This window comes from Onychomys torridus, chromosome 5 (assembly GCF_903995425.1).
Source record: "Onychomys torridus chromosome 5, mOncTor1.1, whole genome shotgun sequence".
Lineage (NCBI taxonomy): Eukaryota > Metazoa > Chordata > Mammalia > Rodentia > Cricetidae > Onychomys > Onychomys torridus.
In genome coordinates, this window is record NC_050447.1 from 45436467 (window position 1) to 45455362 (window position 18896).

The 18896-nt window shown below is 52.5% G+C and overlaps 1 protein-coding gene across 1 annotated transcript in view; it reads left to right on the plus strand.

The window, feature by feature from the left end:
• The window catches only part of LOC118583803 (c-Maf inducing protein), a 195780-nt gene that overhangs the window by 107085 nt on the left and 69799 nt on the right, over nucleotides 1-18896 (plus strand). The window contains exons 2-3 of the mRNA XM_036187514.1: nucleotides 11226-11351; nucleotides 18572-18622. Coding sequence (XP_036043407.1) covers nucleotides 11226-11351; nucleotides 18572-18622 — 177 coding nt within the window. The remainder of the gene's footprint in view (nucleotides 1-11225; nucleotides 11352-18571; nucleotides 18623-18896) is intronic.

The window sequence follows — 18896 nt, forward strand, 5'->3', positions numbered from 1 at the left end:
CATCCTTCTGGATGTCTCTCCTTTATTAACCCCTTTCTCTCCTGATAGGGAGAAGCTTTGGTGGGGATGTGGGGGCTGCCCGTGCCTCTGTGAGGTCAAAGGCTTCTCTTTAAAATCTTTACATTCCTGTAACCTCAACACCCCAAAAGTGGAGGCAGGAGGATCAGAAGTTGTTCAAGATCTTCCTTGGTTTACACAGTGAGTTCAAGACTAGAGCGGCTACCCGAGATTCTGCCTTAACAAAACAAATGCAGCATAACTCTTACTGTAAGTGGTTTGTGAAGTTCTATTTGGTTCCGACCCATGGGGAAGCCTCGTCCTGAGCTGGGGACTGCCTGGGGACGTGTCAGAGTTCTTTTGCAGCTCTCTGTTGCTGTGATGAAGTATGGTGACCCAGGAGCAGCTCAGGGAGGAAAGGATTTATTTCAGCTTACAATTCTCAGGTCATTGAAGGAAGTTAGGGCGGGTACTGAAACTGATACAGAGGCCACGGAGAGGGAGGGGGCTGCTTACTGGCTTGCTCCCCATGGCTTGCTCAGCTTGTTTTCTTATCACAACCCAGGGCCACCTGCTCAGGGATCACACCACCTCTGGGGTGCTAGCCTCTCCCCCATCAATCACTTATCAAGAAAATGCCACGTAGACTTGTCTGTAGGCCAGCCTGATGGAGGCAATCCCTCAACTGAAGTTCCCTGATCCCAGATAACTCCAGTTTGTGTGGAGCGGACAGGAAATTAACCGGCACACAACATTCCCCATCTTTTCCAGCACGCCTGGTAGCGCTCCTGACTCCCTCCTTTCCTGGTATCTTGAGCTCCTTCTTTAACCCGCCGCCCTATTCTTGTCTCCACCTCTTGTTCACCTTATCCTTTTTCTTGTTCACATCGGTCCGCGAGTGAATGTCCCTCATGCTTTGCATAGTTATGTCCCCGCAGCCACCATCCTCTGGGGAATTCCATGGGAACAGGGCTGTGAACCAACACATACATACACAACAGACTGATATGGATGCGTCCTCACTGTGTGCCAGGCATGGATTTGCCCCTCAATCCTCTTATGCCTCACAGGGGCCGCTCTGCCCATCCTCTCGAGCCATTCTTGGTTCCCAGATGGGGAAACCAAAGCTCCAAAAGACTTAACTGGTCTCGCTCTGGCCCCAGCCAGGGAGAGAACTAAGGTGGCATGTTGGACGTTTGCCTTGCAGATGTGTGTATTTGTTACCATTAGATTTCCAGCAGATGCAGAGCAGGGCGGACAGATCTGCTGCTGTTCAGAAGGCTGACTTGTGTTGCAGCAGACACATACATGCACAGGCAACCAGCAGTTACTGCGTTTTGAAAGCAACTGAGGCAATCCTAAACACCCATATTCTTTGCAGTCTGCATGTACTTCCTGTGGACGGGCTTAGGTCTCAATCACCAGCACATTCGCCAGCCTGGCCTGTGCCTGGCACATGTGGGCTCTGTGTAAGGGGCCCCAGCACACATCCAAGGGAAAACCACAGAGCAAGGCTGAGCCCCCCGCCCCCCAGCTCTAGTCAAGTTCCATGTTCACAGTCCTTCATCCAGAGTAGTATAATAGCTTGCTAAGACTCAACAAAAGCATATGTCTTTGAGCATCATCCAAAGTGGCCCATGGCCTCCCTTCTGCTTGCATAAAATGCCAGTAAAGGGCCAGAGAACTGACTCAGTAGGCAAGTTGTTGGAGGTCCTGAGTTCAGTCCCCAGCGCCCATGTAAAAAGCCAGACATGGCAGGAGGGAGAGAAGCTCATTGGCCGACCAGCCTTGCCTACCTATTTGGTGAGCCAATGAGAAACCCTGTCTCAGAAAACAAGGTGAGTGGCTCCTGAGGAGTCACACAGCTACACATGTCCACATACATGTACATGCCCTCCGCCCACACATACACCAAAATCTTCAAAGTCAAAAACAATTCTACCATGGTGACTCCTGCCCTGGGTCTTCCATGTGAGTTACTACCAGGTGAGGGCAAAGCTGTGTATGTTGAGGGGTAGCAGAGGACACAGTGCAAAACCCTTGTCTGCTCAGTTCCCAAGCTGAACTGAGGGGCAGCAGCACTACTGAATGGTAGTCCCAGCTCTGTCACTCTTGGGGAACCCCAAAGTCCCCACACCTTCCAGAACCCTCAGCCTGGACTAGAATGCCATTCATATTCTCCCCACCCCCATGGTCTACCAGGCTGTCTTTCTGGAAGGTGCTGCCCCACACCCACCCCTCTGTGACAGAGGGCCTGTGAACAGGCTACAGTCACACTGGGCCATTCTGGCACGCTAAAGAGAGTGAGGGCTGTGGACTAACCCCTCATGGATCTCACATCTGTGTCATCCCAGCATCTCTGCTTCCCCAAGTGGATGAGGCTAGCTCTGGGAGAAAACCCCCACATCTCCTGGAGGCCGATGGGCCTGGGGAACTTTCCCCTCAACTGGTCCTCTGGGAAATTTCTGCAGAATTTACGTGATGCTTCCATCGAATTTAGGGTTATGGCCAAGGGCAGGGCTTAGACCTTCTTAGAAGGGATGTTGCTGGCTGGAGGTAGGGCTGAGGGCCTTAGGCTATCTCAGCAGAACCCTGGGCTGGTAGATGCACAGAGAACAGCTTCATGATCGTGGACCCACAGAAATTCTTGTTCTTGTCAACCTTCTTCTGCTGGGATGGTCGGTCAACTCACAGGAGAAAGAGTTTATGTCGCTCTGGGCCTGTGATGAGGTGGAAACCTGCAGGAACATCTGCAGAGCAAATCTGTTCATTTCGTGGTGCCCAGGAGGACAAGGGCACAACCCCCAGTGACCTCTGCCTTCCTCTTCATAGCCTCTCTGCCTATGTGTAATAATGTATAGGGCCTACCAGGGTCCTGCTCTGGAGAAAGGGTGCAAGTCAAGATCACCCCCAGGTTCCTGAGTGTCCAGAGCAGGGTTCCGTTTTACCATACGGTTGATGGCTGAGTTTCACCATCATCGAGTATGTATTTTTGAATCTTGTGCTCTGAAAACTCACTAGCCAACTCTAGTCTCTTTGCATCCGGGGCATTAATGGATGCTGAGTAGACAGCCTGATGTTCGTGTGGGACTTGGGAGCCAACGTGTGTGATTAAGGACAAAGGGTAGGATGGCTTCCTCGGGCCTGCCACTCTGGGCTCTCAGCCGTGGAGCAGATGGACCTTACCTCCTGGCCTGTGTCTTGAGTGTGGAGAAGAAAGGCCACCTTTCTGCCACATGAACAGGTGCCTAAGCTCCCTGGAGAAGTCTCTGAGGTTCTCAGGATGGATTGTAGAGCAGTGCCACCTGTCACTGATCCCAGAAGTCCCCCTCTAAAGAGCACACTCGTTGTGTGGAGATAGTCAAGCCCCATAGGCAGTAACCTGGTCCTGTCCCCCAAACTTAAGAATCCTTGTGCTACCCGAGGCTCGTGTTCCTGGGAGAGGACAGCCCAGTCATTTTTATAGACTTCCCTGAAATTCCCTTAAAACTTAGGCGTTTTAACCCAAGACCCAGGGTTTTTACATTCCTAGGTATTTACCCAAGAGTGCTAATGTCATCCATGGAACCTGTGCAGGAATACTGACAGAACCCCGCCCCCCCCCCCCCCCCCCCCACACACACAAGAGCTACATCTATAGACAGATCCATAAACAGACCATGTAGCATGGGAACATTGTTCAACCTCAGCAAGACACAGTGAACTATGGATAAGTGCAGATACACCCCTAAGATCCCGCAGGGGCCCATGTGGCCAACACGAGTGAAGACTACATTGGGGTCCTGCCTGCAGGAAACCCAAGAATACACTGTGCTAGCTAGCCTACAGTGATAAGATGCCAGACTTGCTGACACCCCCAGACAGGTGGGCCAGGGGGTGTATAAAGCCCTCCCAGGTGATGGGAATGCTCCAAAGCTGGTCTTGGCAGTGACTACATGAGAATGTGTATGTGCAAGAAGATTCCAGCATACATAAGATAGGCCCACTTTGCTGTTCATACTGCATGCCCTGGGCCCCAAGCCTTCCTCCTGAAGAAGAGGTTCCTGGGGGGGTGGGCTCTCTCCAGGGTACCTGTAGGCAGTCCTCATCCTACCTGCCTGGCTGTTATGGTTCTTAGACATGTCTCTGGACTCTGGATACGATGGTGCTGACTTTGGGACATCTTTGTGTCATTCATCAACTGTTCCAGTGGCAAAGGCACACAGTGGAACAGATGCCAAGTGCCAGGCCTGGCAACCAGATTCCCACCCTTCCCATGCCTGCAGAGAAGACAGGGCTTGGAAGATTCTGGATGTGGAAATATCTGGCCTTGGCTCTGTTACTAAACTTCTTGAGGCATTTGGCCATAAAAGGGGGCAGCTGCCGGGGCTGGCTTCTTGATTAATGAGCCCCCTGTATGCCTCTTGACTGTCCCCGTGGAGCCCTGAGATGGCCCTGCCCTCCAGACCCAGCTGTAGGAGATTTTTTTTTTAAGGGGCTGAGGCCCAACTCTAGAGCAGCCACTGTTGGAGGTGTGCAGGAACTCCACAGTCTGTACACAGCAGGGGGAGTCCAGACCTCTGAACCTACGTGCTTTATTTTGCATGATGCACACTTGAGGTTGGCGGGTACTGCCCATGACTACAAGAATTACCCAGGTCTCTGTATTGGTGGTTGCAAAATTGGATCATGGTGGAAAGCAGGAAGCCTGTGACCTGCCATCGCCTCTCTCTTGCTCAATTTCCTCAGGGTGACTACAGCTCCCTTTGCCATAGCATCACAGTGTGGTTAAGTGAGGCTGGAGTAGTCACATGAGGGACTGTGCTTAGTGAGGGTACGGCTTGTGGGGGGTGGGTAGGGTTTGGTGGGATGATGGGCACTTTGGGCACAGGGCTTAATATAGTGGGACAGGCTTGATGGAGACTGTGTTTGTGAGCTAGGTATCTTCCTGTCACCCCATTGGAGAGAATAGGACAGAGGTGTTTCACAGTAATGGGAAGATAGGAGGTTCAAGTGACCATCAGTAGGCAGAGAGCATGTAGGTTGTCCATGTGGTGGGGCACACTGTTCAACCACAAGCAGGGATAAGGCAGGGCCTCAGCTATAGGCCAGTGTAGCAGGACCCTGAATAAGCAGATTCATGCAGGCAGAACATGGTGGGGGCTGGGGCAGCAAGTGGCAAGATTAGTGGCTATGGGTTTCTCTCTAAGGTGTTGGCTTCTTGGCATCATGGTTGTCCCCTGCATCTCAGAGGGCTCATGGTTTTAAGAACACTATGTGATTCCTCTCCTTTTTGGTGGAGACTGACGCCCAATCTTCTCTACTTAGCCCCTTGGCAGAACCACCATTGAGAACACAGATGCAATCCTGTCCTTGACCTTACACCAGTGTTGCCTGGCCACCTGGGCTGCAAGGGGCTCCCTGTCATGCCATGTGACATTGCTCCCAGGGACCAGAGCAAAGCTTCCTGCTGCCAGTATGATGGTGCCATCGGACCTTGCTCTGCATCTTGGCCTCCCCCGAGTGATGATTCAGATAACTTCCACTCATCCCTGCTGTAGCCCACTCAGCCGGCTGCCAGAGTAACAACCATCCCTCCGCTTACAACCCGGGCCAGGATGAGGCTTCTCCAGCATTTAGCGGCTCCAGACTGGAGCTGCTGATGGAGGGAATTTCCAGATAGGCTTTTCCTTTTGGGGTGCGGCAGCCCTCCATCCCACTAGGACTTATGTCTTGAGTCAGCCTCGAGCCTCATCTTGGGGGCTGGAAATTTATGAGTCATGCTCTCTGCATCACCATGGAAACCAGCAATAGAGCTGATCTCTGAAAGGCACACTGGTGAAGGCTGTTGGGTGGTCGCCCCATTTCTGAGCACCCCACTGGGTGAGAAGTCTGAGAAAACAGATAATGTATAAACATTAGCTCTGAAGGCATGGAGGAGCCAGCAGGGAGCCCTGGTGAGGAGCCTCCAGCCACCTGCTCTGTCTCACTCAGTTCAAGCCTTGGAGGTTTTTGAGCCAGGCTTATCCCAGAATCCTAGAGCACAGTTTTTTTTCAGTGTTTGGGAAGCAAGGGCCCTCTCAAACTAGCCCATATTCGTCCCATAGCAGAAGAACAGAACACAGTTACAACTCTGAGATTTGTCCCCACCTCCCATGAGGGGGCAGTGTCCCAGAAGGCCAGGACCCCCAAGAGCCAGGACCCTGGGTGGTGGATGTCTGTGCCCTCAGCACCCAGCACATGATGACCCAGCATGGTGCTCAGTCCAGAAACCCTAGTGCCAAACCAACTTGGTCAGAATGTGGCAGATAGTAGCACTAAGCCAGCCAGCAGTCAAGGCCATGGGTCCCTCATCCCTGGCCAGGGCTCCCAAGACGCCTCAATATCTCTCTAATGAGAGTAATTTGGCAACAGCAGAAAACATGCACTCACCCTTTGTCCCAGTAATTCCATTTCTGGGAATCTGGCCTAAAGAAATAATCCTAAATATAGGCTAGAAAAACAGGCCTCACAAGGATGTTCACTTCGGAGCTGTTTATCGCTCACGCAAAGCAGAATGGCAGTTCTGTCCATGACAGAAAGGGCGGGAGCAGAGAGAAACTCAGAGCAGAGGCTCATAGGCATGGCACAAGCACATGTTCTGATTTGGGACTCAGCAAAAAAAAAAAAAAAAAAGAAAAAGAAAAAGAAAAAGAAAAAAAATTGTTGAGGGCCGGCGAGATGACTCAATATATAAAGGCGGCAAGCTTGACGTAAAGCGGCTCAGGTTTGACGTACAGCGGCCAGCTTGATGACCTGAGCTTGATTCTTGGTGGAAGGAGAGAAGTGACTCCCACCAAGTCGTCCTCTGATGGCCACATCTGAACTGTGGTGTGTGTGTGTGTGTGTGTGTGTGTGTGTGTGTGTGTGTGTGTGTGTGTGTACACATTTGTACACAATAGATAAATAAAGAGCAATACAAATTATGTTTACAAATGATCAACAGAGCCTGCGAGGTGCCTCAGTCAGAGCCCTTGTTTCGCAAGCATGAGGACCTGCGTTTGAATCCCCAGCATGGTGTTAAAGCCAAGCGCATGGCAACGCACACCTATGACTCCAGTGTCTCAGTAGAGACAGGTGGGTCCCCATGGCTCAGTAGCCAAATCCATCAAGGCAAAAGCAGACAGGCTCCAGGTCTAGTGAAACCCCGTTTCAAGGGGGTAAGCAGAAAATGATATCTTTATCACAGGGTACCTGACGTCTTCTTGCCTTTGTATAATTGCACACGGCATGTGCCTACAGGTACACACACCACACATGCACAGAGGTAGAATCGCATACACACAGTAAAAAACAAAATGAAAGAATTGTACTAGAGCATTAGTGAACAGTGTGTGTGTGTGTGTGACAGAGACGGAGAGAGAGAGAGGGAGAATTGAACTTAGTGCCTCACACATGCTGGTCAAGCAGTCTTCCACTGAGCTGCATCCCTGGCTCTCTTACGTTTTATTTCGTGACAGTCTCATCTGCCTAGGCTAGCTCTGAACTCACTCTGTAGTCCTGGCAGGTCTTAAATTTGTGTCTTCTTGCCTCAGTCTCCAGACTGGCTGGTTTTATGGGCTTGTGCCTTCAGGCTCAGTTCCTGAGTGATCTTGATTTAATTTTATCCAAATGCTTAGGTTCCGTCCCTCACCTTCCCACGCTGCATTTGTTAGTCAAGTGTGAGTTGCCATTTACATATAGTGACATCTACCCATTAGTGTGCAGATCCAGGAGTGCTGATGGATGGAACTGCCAGTAGCTTGGGGTGAGCTGGTTCCAATCCCCCCAGCAAGTGTGCCCTACTTCCCATCAGCCCGGCCCACCCCTGCAGCCTGGAGCTTCCTGTCGGCTTCCTTACAGACCCAGGATGTGATAACGACCCATCTGACTCCATCCCTGGGCTTCTGTGGATTCTAGGGTAGCCTGCAACAGGAACATTGCCCTCTGGGCTTGACTCTTGAAAATCTGTAATCTCTTAGTTGTGCCTGTGAGCTGCCTTTGCCCACCTCCCTTGGTGGTGGAAGACTCTCTTTTTCTCCTTTCTCATTCACCTCCAGCCTGCTGTTGACTCTGGCTACTGGGTCACCATTGCTGTGGGTGACATTGTCTCTGGCGCTGTGACACATCTGCTCCCACGTTCTGTTTGCCTTGCAAGCCTCACATTTCCTGCCCCAATGAGGACCCCCGGGCAGAGGCTGTTGTCAGCATAGCTCAACATACAGTGACCACAGAGAAACCTTGGATGTAGAGGAATGTAGATTCGAAAATAGTATCTCTTGTGCCACACACACCACTGTACCCATTCTTAGTGTTCTACACTCACGTACAAGTGTGGCCCTGACTTGGGGACTAATGTGTTACTGCTGAGGTCCAGGTCCTGATCAGTCATCTTAATTTCCACCCAGTGACCATCTTGTGTCCCCAGATTCCATGGTAGAGTCACTCATCCTGTCTCCCTACACTTCTCCTGGCTGGGACCCTTACTCAGGTATTCCTCATCTTCAGTGAGTCTTGGGCACCCTCTTGTTTTTGGACACACAAGCTTACTAGATAGCCCAGGCTGGCCTCACATTCTCAGTAGTCCCCCGCCTCTACCTTCTGAAGGCTGGAATGACAGGTGAGCCTTGGCATGCCCGGCTCAGGCAGGCATTTTGAGGAATAGTCTTCAGTTGGGTTTTGGGGTTTAGGGAAGAGGTGCCAGAGATAAAGTGTAGTCATTTTATTGATCTCTTCAGTATGTTCCAGATGCTGGGATAAGTAAGTCCTTAGCAAATTAGGTTCCTTGAAATAGTCTCTGCAATTCCGTTTATTAAATTACCACCAGAGGAGCCAGGTTCAGAGAGGTGCAGTAACTGTCTCAATGACACACAGTGAGGAACTCAAAACATAGGTCTTAATGGCTCTGAAGGCTGCTTTGGGCCAAGTGCTGAGTCAGAAAGTGGAAAAGCGATCGATCTGGTTCTTAAAAACAACGTGTGCTTATTTTATACCCAGCCTTTTCCCAGAAAGCTTTGCTCACGGCTTCTGCTCCAGGCTGCTTTTGGACAGCCTGGCCGCGTTGTAGAATGGAGGTGGCCATGTGCAGAGGTGATCTGCACAGATGGAGCACTGGCTGTGTCCATCTGCAGGAGCTAGAGATGCAGCTTGGCCAGAAGTCGTCCAGGAGGCCATAAGCCTGTAGGCTTTCTGCTGCTGTGAGTCCATGGTCCAATGCCATCACGATCCCGCCGTGCCTGTTGTCGGGTAGTGGGTCTCCGGTGGTGCTTGAGAGATGGGCATTTTTGACTCTGCATCTCTGACACAGCGCCTCTCCTCTGGCTTCCGTGGGTACTGAGGGTGGTTGGACTATAACCAGCCTTTTGGAAGAGAAAGGGCTGAACGCTACCATTGCTTCCTAAAGAGGGCCTTTGACGTACTAGTTACAGACCGCCTTCCCTAGGTGTGCTGTGAGCTGGCATTTCATTTGTTCAAATGACAGTCGTCCTGAGAATTAGGCTTGCTGAACAGGATGGCAAAGGCTCATGTCCCTGTGGTACATAACAGCCAGCTGAGAGATGGGACTGTCATCAGTAAACACAGTAAATATTTGAAATTAAATGTCTCCCCAGCCAGGGGCAAGGCTGAGCTATGTTATTCAAACACTGGGCCCTGTCACTAGGCTGGTGCCAAGGGGGACAGGGAGTAGTAATTCTGGATGTACAGTGCCAGCAAGGGTACTTACTCCACAAACGGACAAGGTGCACTGTGGTCTGCAGACCTTACTGAAAGGCAGTGCACTGGCCAGAAGGGCAGCCCAAGCTACCTTCCACCTCCACCGCCCTGGCGGCTTCAGTGTTAACTGCCGGATTTTCCTGCAGCACCTTCCCCTTGGGGATGTGATCCCCAGATCCCAGATGGACCTATAAGCTCTTCTAGAAGTGGTCCATGCTCCTAAGCCGTGCCTGCCCCTCTTTCCTCATCCTCCTTGCTGTTTCTGCCCTTTGTGTTGGCCTTGAGTTTATGCAGCGGCCCCTCCTCTCAACCCCTGTCACTGAGCCCCATTTTGATCCCCTCATCCGATGCTCCCCCACCTCAGTTTACACTTAGATATGCTTTGTTATCTTTTCATTCTGCTGGACTCCAGTCTTGCAATACCCAGCGCGGCCCCCAGAATATACTAGAAGCTCAGTGGGTATCTGTTGAACCAACCTAAGTTGGTCAGTGCGTCTCAGACCTGCTGACCACCACCAGGGAAAGCTGAGGCAATTCAGCCGTCAGCTCTCCCCACCTCTGCTACGCCTCAGTTGAAAAAGAAGAAATGATCTGAGGTCTAAGTGTCCGTGGTAAAATATTCAGCCAGGCCACAGAGTTTAAATGGCACCTTCCTGTTTCAGCATCTTAACAGTGGATAGGTTCAGTCTTGGCCACGGGAAGGTCACATGGTCTCTGTGCTCCGGATGGCCCTGGCACCTTCTCCCTAAAGTCATTGTGAAATGCCACTCACGATGGAGTTCCTGGAGCAGTGGGTGCACATGCAGGGGTCTGGGGGAAGCGGCAGTTGGTCTTAGCTTGGTTTTCTTCTCCGCTGAGCCTCCTGAGCTCCGGCATCTTGGAGGTGGAGTGTTGAAGACCCTCTGTTGTCGTCAGGTGCTGCCCACCACCCCATGCTTCTCTGAGAGAGCGGGACTCTCTTAGAGAGCAGCGTGGGTAGCTTTAGGCTTCTCTTGCCTTCTCCCATCACTTACCCATGGTTGGCTTTCTCATGCATTTTCCCAACACATGCTATTGAACCATGTGGAGAACCAGGCACTGAGGAAAGACAACGTATGCTCTGTGGGCTTTGGGGTGGGGGTGGGGAGTGGGATAGGTTAGAGGTCCTATCCGTGGGCTGCTGTAGGGAGAGACCCTCCCCCATGGGCACAGGAGTCATTGGAGGATGCTGTGCTGGGGAGGGATGCTGACAGCCTAGCTCTACCTGAACTGGGCCCTGTGGTCACCAGGGAATGACCCTTCACCCTGGCCCTCAGGGTTCCCTTGCCTGTTGCTCATTTTGCACCTTAGATGTGGAATGGATTTCCTTCATAGCCCTTCGACACAGTGGGATGCTGACAGCCAAGAACTCTGGCTCTTCCTTTGGTCCTGGGCTAGCTGCATTTCTGTGTGAGCCTGCCTGCCACCAGCACTGGCTTCTGAGGCGAGGGCTGGGCCAGCTTTTGTAACCTGGGCATGTTTTCCTCTCTTTGCTACAGCCTTCCGGGTACATGGAAAACTCGGTCTCCTACAGCGCCATTGAAGATGTTCAGCCGCTGTCCTGGGAGAATGCCCCGAAGTACTGTTTACAGCTCACCATCCCTGGGGGGACGGTCCTGCTGCAGGTAGGATGAGTAAACATGAGTAAGCAGTTTCTCTCCTCCTTCCCTCTCTCCCCTCCTCTCCCTCCCTCACCTGCTCCCTCTAGAGACATTAGCTTTTGTCAGCTCAGAACATCAGGAAGGTATAAAGGGCTCTCAGGAGGGCAGGAGGGGGGCTGTGCATGGATTAAGCACCTGCTGCATGATGCCCACTGTCTGGGAGCTTGCTAGTTCTCTTGAGCCTGAAAAATGAATTCTCTAGCTTCCATTTTGCAGATAGGGAAACTGAGCCCATGGGCCAGTTGCTGGGCCTCAGAAGTTGAGAAGTATCTTGTTATGCATCATCTTCTCTTTGCTGGACTCAAGTGAGGGTGTGTCCTATATCTCACTTAGGGTTTTTGTTGTTGTTGTTATTTCTGTGTTTGTTTGTTTTCAAACAATGGAAATACTGGCTCCATGTGTCTGTGAGGATATCATTTGGAAATGACACAAACATCATTCAGACAACAAATTGAGTAGGAATGTCATGCTATTAAAATTGCTTCGAAGTCCAGGAGAGGACTGTGGGAACAGCTGTGGCCGGGGCAGATGATGGATGATGTCATAAATACTTAGTCTTCGCCCCTCCCTCTGTGTTGGCATCGTGGTGAGGTGCATTGTCGGTGTGTGGTGGGAAAGGGAGTTGGCGGCCACCCGAAGGCACTGCTTGGAATTTCTAATTCGTTTAAAAGTAAGAGTGCCTTTCCTTTCTCGTGGAAGGAGTCAGGCTGGGCCTACTGGTCTTGTTCCCTTCTTGGGAGTGTACACTACTCTGGCTCCCTGCCCACTTTGGACCATAGCAGCTGATGGCCCTTTTGGTACCACCAAGAGGCAGGAGAGAGAGGTAGGCGCCCCTGGAAAGGGGAAGTAGCAGCTAGAAGCCACTTGCCAAGGCAGTGCAAGGGGCATTGTGTGACACATTCCTATCCTTATTGTTTATCTCTTGGAGGATACCAGACGCCATGCCTGCCACAGTCCATTTTCGAAATCAGCCACCAAGCTGTGCCCTCTGTAAACTGCCCCTAATTCCTCACCACATGCCCTGTGGCCAGCAGAGCTCCCCGATTCCTTCTTTGTCCCCTGGTTTTTAGTGGGGGGTGAGGAACAACATACTCAGCCCCCCACCGTGCCTCCTTAGCCGTCTCCGCCTCCCTTCTGTTCCTCTCTGTTCCTTATGTGCCCAGCTGATGTCTGTAGTATTGGGTCCATGCAAGGCTGGGTAAACACCAGACCCTCGGGGGCTGGGCGACCCCATGAGCAACAACAGCCAAGACAAGGAGGACCCTGAAGGGCAGCAGGACAGCCTTCTGGAAAGTTCTTACTGCTGAATTAGACAGCTTCAAGCCTGGACCCTGCAGCCCCATCCTCATCCTCACTGTCAGCCTCTAGGGAGACCAAGCCATAAACACATGATTACTGAAGCCGCAACTCAGGCACAGGCGTGTCCCAGAGGACCTGGGGGGAGGGGAGGATGACTCACTAGACCCCCCCCCAGACAGATGGGCCCCAGTGATGCATCGGTGTGGGGTACAGGGGGATGAGTAGGATGCCCCACAGGGGGCACATCTAGTATTAGTGTGGGGAGGCAGCTCTCTGCTGTAGCTGGGAGGGAGTAGGGTGGGTGCCCATGGCTGTGTAGATGATACGATCTCATCAGCCTCCGACTATATGTACTGAAGGCATTAGGGAGCCATAGAAAGCTGTGAAGGGTCCGAGGGGACACCAGACAGATCAGGGGCTAAGGGGCAGAAGGCTGGGTGTGTGAGAAATTGTCAGGGAGCCCCTACTGTCACCATCTCTGTTGAGGGTGGTCCCCACTCACTGGCAGGACAGCCTTTGGTTTCTGGGACTAGATAGGACGGCTAGAGCATCGTCTTGGGTCAGAGGGGCCACGGATGCTGGCCGGCTCTGGGCATGTTCCTTTAACCTGGACGTGGCCCTGACTGGCGGCAGTGATGCCTCTCCCAGGCTGCAGTGGGCCGAGAGTGACGTGTCAGAGCTCCCGCTGTGGGCTGACAAACCAGGCTGCCCCAGCGTCCTCCACGCTTGCCGCCCCTGCTTGGTGGCTGCTCAGTCAGAGGCAGGAGCAGCAGAGGAGGAGAGAAGGAGAAGAGAGCAGAGGAGACCGCAGCAGCAGGAACTGCTGCAGTCGGGAGCCCAACTCAGGGAAGCAGCGCAGTCTCCCTTCAGAGAGATAGGTGGGTGTAGCCCTGCCCCTGTCCACCCTGCTTGCATCTCTGTCAGGCCAAGGGAGGCAGACTTGATTGGCCGCCTGCCCCTGCCATCCCCAGGATGATGACAGGGCTGCTGGTTAGGGCCTCTGCTGGGCATTCTGGTCCACATGTTGTGTGTGATGGATGTCAGGGCTCGGGCTTTGTTTTCATTCTTGAATGACATACTATGTTACAACCGGAACCCAGGTGTCACCAAGAGCAACCTCGGGTGACTGGGGATAGGTCTTCCTTGCCCCGGCGTGGAAAGGGACCTGGGAAGCAGCCAGGTAAGCTGAAGGGTCCATGGCCCAGTGGAAGCGCCAAGGGCCTGTGGCAGGATGGCAGAAGCCTTGGAGTGTTTTGAGCTGAGCATGGGCACTGCAGCCACCAGCCCCTGTGATAGCGTGAGCTTGGGTTTAATTAATGTTATTGATCGGGAAATGTTCTTTTGCAGTGCTGAGCCACACTAAGTGCCTCTGCTGTGTCTGTGCTGTCTAGCCCTCCATCTCCCTCCTCCCATCATCCTCTTCTGTCTCTATATCTGTCTGTCTGTCTCCGCACCCTTGTCTTCCTTCTGTTTCCTTCTCTGCCTCTCTCTCCGCTTTTCTCATCCCTCCCTCCCTCCCTCCCTCCCTCCCTCCCTCCCTCCCTCCCTCCCTCCCTCCCTCCCTCTCCAGCTTTTGCTGGGTTTTCTTTTTCCTCTAATGGCTCCTCAGCCCCAGAGCATCTCTCTCTATTACCCTCCTGAATTCCTCCTCTGATCTCAGTGTCCTCCTAGAGGCCACCTTTCCCATATTCTCACTTTCTTAGATCAATACTCTGTCTTCCTGGAAGTCCAGCCCTTGGGACCTGAGCTGGGGGTTCCAGGAAGGCTGAGTAAACCTTCCCACACATCCCCTTAGGTGCCATGGTGCAATCAATCTCCCTGCAGGTGCAGTGGACAAGGCACCAGGGCCCAGCATGGCAGCCAGTCAGTGCTCCTGGTCACTTTGTGATTTCAGTGTGAGCTCCTTAAGTGTGTGTTAGAGGCCCCAGCAACAGCAGAGGCCTGCTAATCTTGTTTCTCTCTTACCCACCTCTTGTCAACACCTTTGTGAGGAGGCCGGCTTCTAAGCACCTACATTGTAGTTGTCCTATGTGGGGCACATTGCTGGTAGCTTTTGATGAAATGCTGAGCACTAAGGAACCTTGCAGTACTGATATCCTTGAGGCAAGGGGTCTGTCCTTAAGGAAGAGTAGACTGAGCCTAAGGTGCCTGAATAAGAAGGGAAAGTGGACCTTCCTTCCCGACAGTCTTTCCCCGCCCCTTCTCATCGCCAGTCTTGAAAGCCCCATGAGAGATGGACAACTGTTTACCACACACACCAGTAGCTGGCAGGGACAGGGACAGGATGGCTTCCTTTTTTACTGGAAGTGAGAGGGAGAAAGGGAGAGAGAGAGAGAGAGAGAGAGAGAGAGAGAGAGAGAGAGAGAGAGAGAGAGAGAGAGCGCTCCTAGCCTTCCCGGTTGCTCTTTGCTGTTTTTCCTGGAGATTGGGCCAGGAAGCTGAACTTGGGAACAGTCCCTGCAGGCTCCAGGCTGTTTTTCTCACCTCGTGGACAATACAACAATAAACTAGAACTTGGCAGCCACTGCAAAGGAAGTTGGGCAGGATTGCCTGGAGCCAGCCCTGTGGGAAGGTTATCACCAGGCACAGGGCAGAGAGCCACCAGAGCAAGCCTGGGGCCATGGGGGCAAGGTGGGCTGTGAACTCCCTCTGGGGTTCCTGGGGATTCTCCTCCAAGTCACCCTCAAGGTACTCACTGTGCCTTGCCTTCCTTGGGATCTGGGTTGTCCTGGCTCCTCTCTGCTGCTGCCCTAGCTGTAAGGGAACTTTGCAGACAGACCTCCTTCTGGCTGCAGCACAGCCAGGCTGACTTGCCCTCTGCCAGAAGCCACTTGGGAAGGCCTGTGCCTGGACTCGAGAGTGTTGCCTGGCACTGAAAGAGATCTCGCCTCGGGGGGGGGGGGGGGGGGGGGTGTGGTGGTGGCGCACGCCTTTAATCCCAGCACTCGGGAGGCAGAGCCAGGCCGATCTTTGTGAGTTCGAGGCCAGCCTGGTCTACAGAGCAAGATCCAGGAAAGGTGCAAAGCTACACAGAGAAACCCTGTCTCGAAAAGCAAACAAACAAACAAACAAAAAACAAAACAAAACTAACCTCTGTCACACAACGCCTGCCCACTCTGCTTTTCCATGTTGGCCACTTGGTGCTGGGAATAGGTGCCGCGTTCTTCATTGACTCTCAAGGGGAAAAGCAGATCCCAGGGACACTGTTTGCCTGCTCTCTAGGGGTTATTGGGGCAAGCAGACTAGGAGGGAGATGGGCCTGAAGTGTGATCCAAGTCTGCTCTGCTAGCCAAGTGCATGGAGCAGTGGGAAGCTTCTGAGCCTCATGTCTTTACCTGTAACTGGACCACAGTACTTGTCTCCTTGGTTACCATGGAGTCAAAGATAGTCCAAGCCTGGTACACAGGTGTTCAGGGACATACCACCATACTTGTTTTTGGAGACTTGGCAAAAGCTTGGCGATGAAGAGGGTGTCAGAGCTGAAGGGTTCTTTGAAGTTCCATCTGTGTGTGAATGCACTGGTCCACTTGTACCTGTCAACATACCTACCTCATCCATCCATCCACCTACCCACTTACCCATCTGTCTACTTACCTACCTTATCTATCAGTCTACACACACACCTACTGAGCCACACATTTACCCATCCATCCATCTGCATGCACACCTACCCATTCACCCACTTACCTCTCTGTGCGTCCTTCCTCCCGTCCTTCCATCCACATATGCTCCTAACCATCTCACCCCTCCATGCATCCATGTACCCATTTACCCACCCATCCATCTAGTCATCTGTCTGCCCATTTACCCTCTGTCCACTTGCTCATATATCTACATATTTATCCATCTATCCACCCACCCATTTATCTGCCCTCATCCATCTACCTACTTATCAATATATCCACCCACCCACCCACCCACCTTCCTCCCACATACCCATCCGACCATCTACCTGTCCATCTATACATCTGTCCCCGCTTACTCCCCCTTGTGCCCATCCATGCTTCTTTGCCTTGCGCATACAAATGCATGCAGCTACCCAGTCAACCACTCGCTCATTTATTCAACACGTCAGCCAGTCTTCTGTTGCTCAGGGTTTCACAGACAGCAGTGATGCTTAAATCACACATCATTCCCCACCACACAGAGCCATACCCTGGAGGAAGGAAGCCAAATAACAGGACAGAACGATGTTAGATGAGCATGAGCAGGAGGAAGCCAGCCTCAAGACAGTCATCCTGGAGAGGTGGCAATTTGGGTGTGATCTGGGTGGCCAAGAGCTGCACAGGCACTGGGGGGAACAGGTGAAGGTGGAGAGTTTCCAGTGCAGTGTTTAGGCCATGTGAGAGTCAGACAGACAGACAGACGACAGTGCAAGTACGCGGCACTGATGAAACAGACCCAATCCTGTGTAGGTCAAAAAGCAAAAGATTCCTACCAATTCACACTGCCCGATTCCCTGAGGCTGCTGTGCTTCTGTTCTAGAGCACACATCTGAGATATTTCTGTTGCTGCTGCTGCATGGGAGAGAGCAGGGCTATGTCGTGCACTGGCTCTTAAAAGCAACGCTTCTGTCCTTTCATGTCACATCAGCTCACACTTACTGGCCAAGTCACCAAGCTGGGTGTGCTCGTACTGTGTGGGGGAAGGAAAGGAGCTGAGAATGAGACCGTGTACAACATGGAGACATCTAGACCCCAGGTCCGTGTCAGGAAGGTGACAGCGGAGCCCAGGGTAGGCTGGGCTTGACTCTCAACCCCAAGATGAGTTGATCTTCTGAAGTTACCTGCTGGGGTCAGAAGCACCACGTGGCAGTGTCAGGGCATGGCCAGGGCTCTGCTTCTGAGGCCCAGGAGAGAGAGAGTCTGTCTCCTTTCCTAGCTTGTGGGTGCTCCGTGGAGTCTGTGGCCTTGACCATCTCGCTGCTTCAGTCTAATTGGCCCTTCTGCCTCCCTCTTACATGGACTCTGTGATCCCATTGGGCCACTGCATGGTTCAGGGTGATCTCCCTGTCTCAAGATGTACTAGGTGACTAGTGTGTACTTGGCTTTTTAGGCCCTCCCCTCCCATCATTCCCACCACTGTGATCTGTTGAAAGCATAGACAAGGTGTGGACCAGGGCGGTGCTGGTACTGGCCCATCCTGGTTTACACTTGCTCATGAGAGCTGCGAGTCTCCCTGATAGGAGCTAGCGATGGAGGTTATTTACAGCAGAGAAACCAACGCGCGCTGTGGCTGGAGCTGTTTCGCTGCAGAGAGCCTTTGTTATTTTCACCATTCTGCTGTGGTGTACCCCATGGCTCACTGTCAGGAGACCAGATACTGAGTCAGTGCGGACCAGCGCTGGGGGTGCAGGTGGGCCACAGACTGTAAGGGGTGTGTGTGTTTCTCTTCACGGGGCTCTGAAGGCCTTGTGTTATCGGATGACTTGCTCACACCTAGGCTATGATCAAGGCAGTGACTTGAGTCTGGGTCTTTCTGAGGCTCAGCTCTGGTACATATGTGCAAGGTGTTGGAAGCCCAGTGTGGGGAGTGTTGAGAGAACCCCAGGTGTGACAGGCCAGGTTCCTGGACCAGTCCACTCAGCTATATCACCTTTGGCCAGTTCCCAAGGTCCAAGGTCAACCAATATGTATAAACACAGGGAAAGTGCTCCAGCCAGCCAGCCGGGTGGGGACTCTGATACCCAGCAAAACTATCCCAAACGGGCAGCCATGTCTTCTGTTCTGATTTTGCTCTTGAAGGTCAGTGCACAATTTTTCAGGAGACAAGCCAGGGCCTTGGGGAAGATGGCTGTGGTTAGGGGCTTGTGAGGAGGCCTGTAAGATGGTCTGCAACGTTCCAGAAAATGATGACCTGCCATTCTCCTGTTCTTGTTGTTACAGGCTGCCAACAGCTACCTGCGAGATCAGTGGTTCCATTCTCTGCAGTGGAAGGTAAGTCAGGGCCTTGCTGCTGGTTTTCAGCAGCCACTTGGGACTTAGAGGGAGTGGTGGCTGAGAGCCAGGCAGGGCACAGCTGGAGGTGGGGAACGCTGCTTCTTGGGTGACTCAGTGAGGGGGTCACTGCTCTTGCTGGAAGCTTCTGCCCTCCTCCTCAAGTACTGTGCTTTGTGATAGATAGAAAGAGGTCCCTGGTGGTGGCTGCTCATCTTGGAGCCTTCCACCTGGTGCCTGGCTTCCAGGAGGGTCCTAGGACTGCTTTCATCAG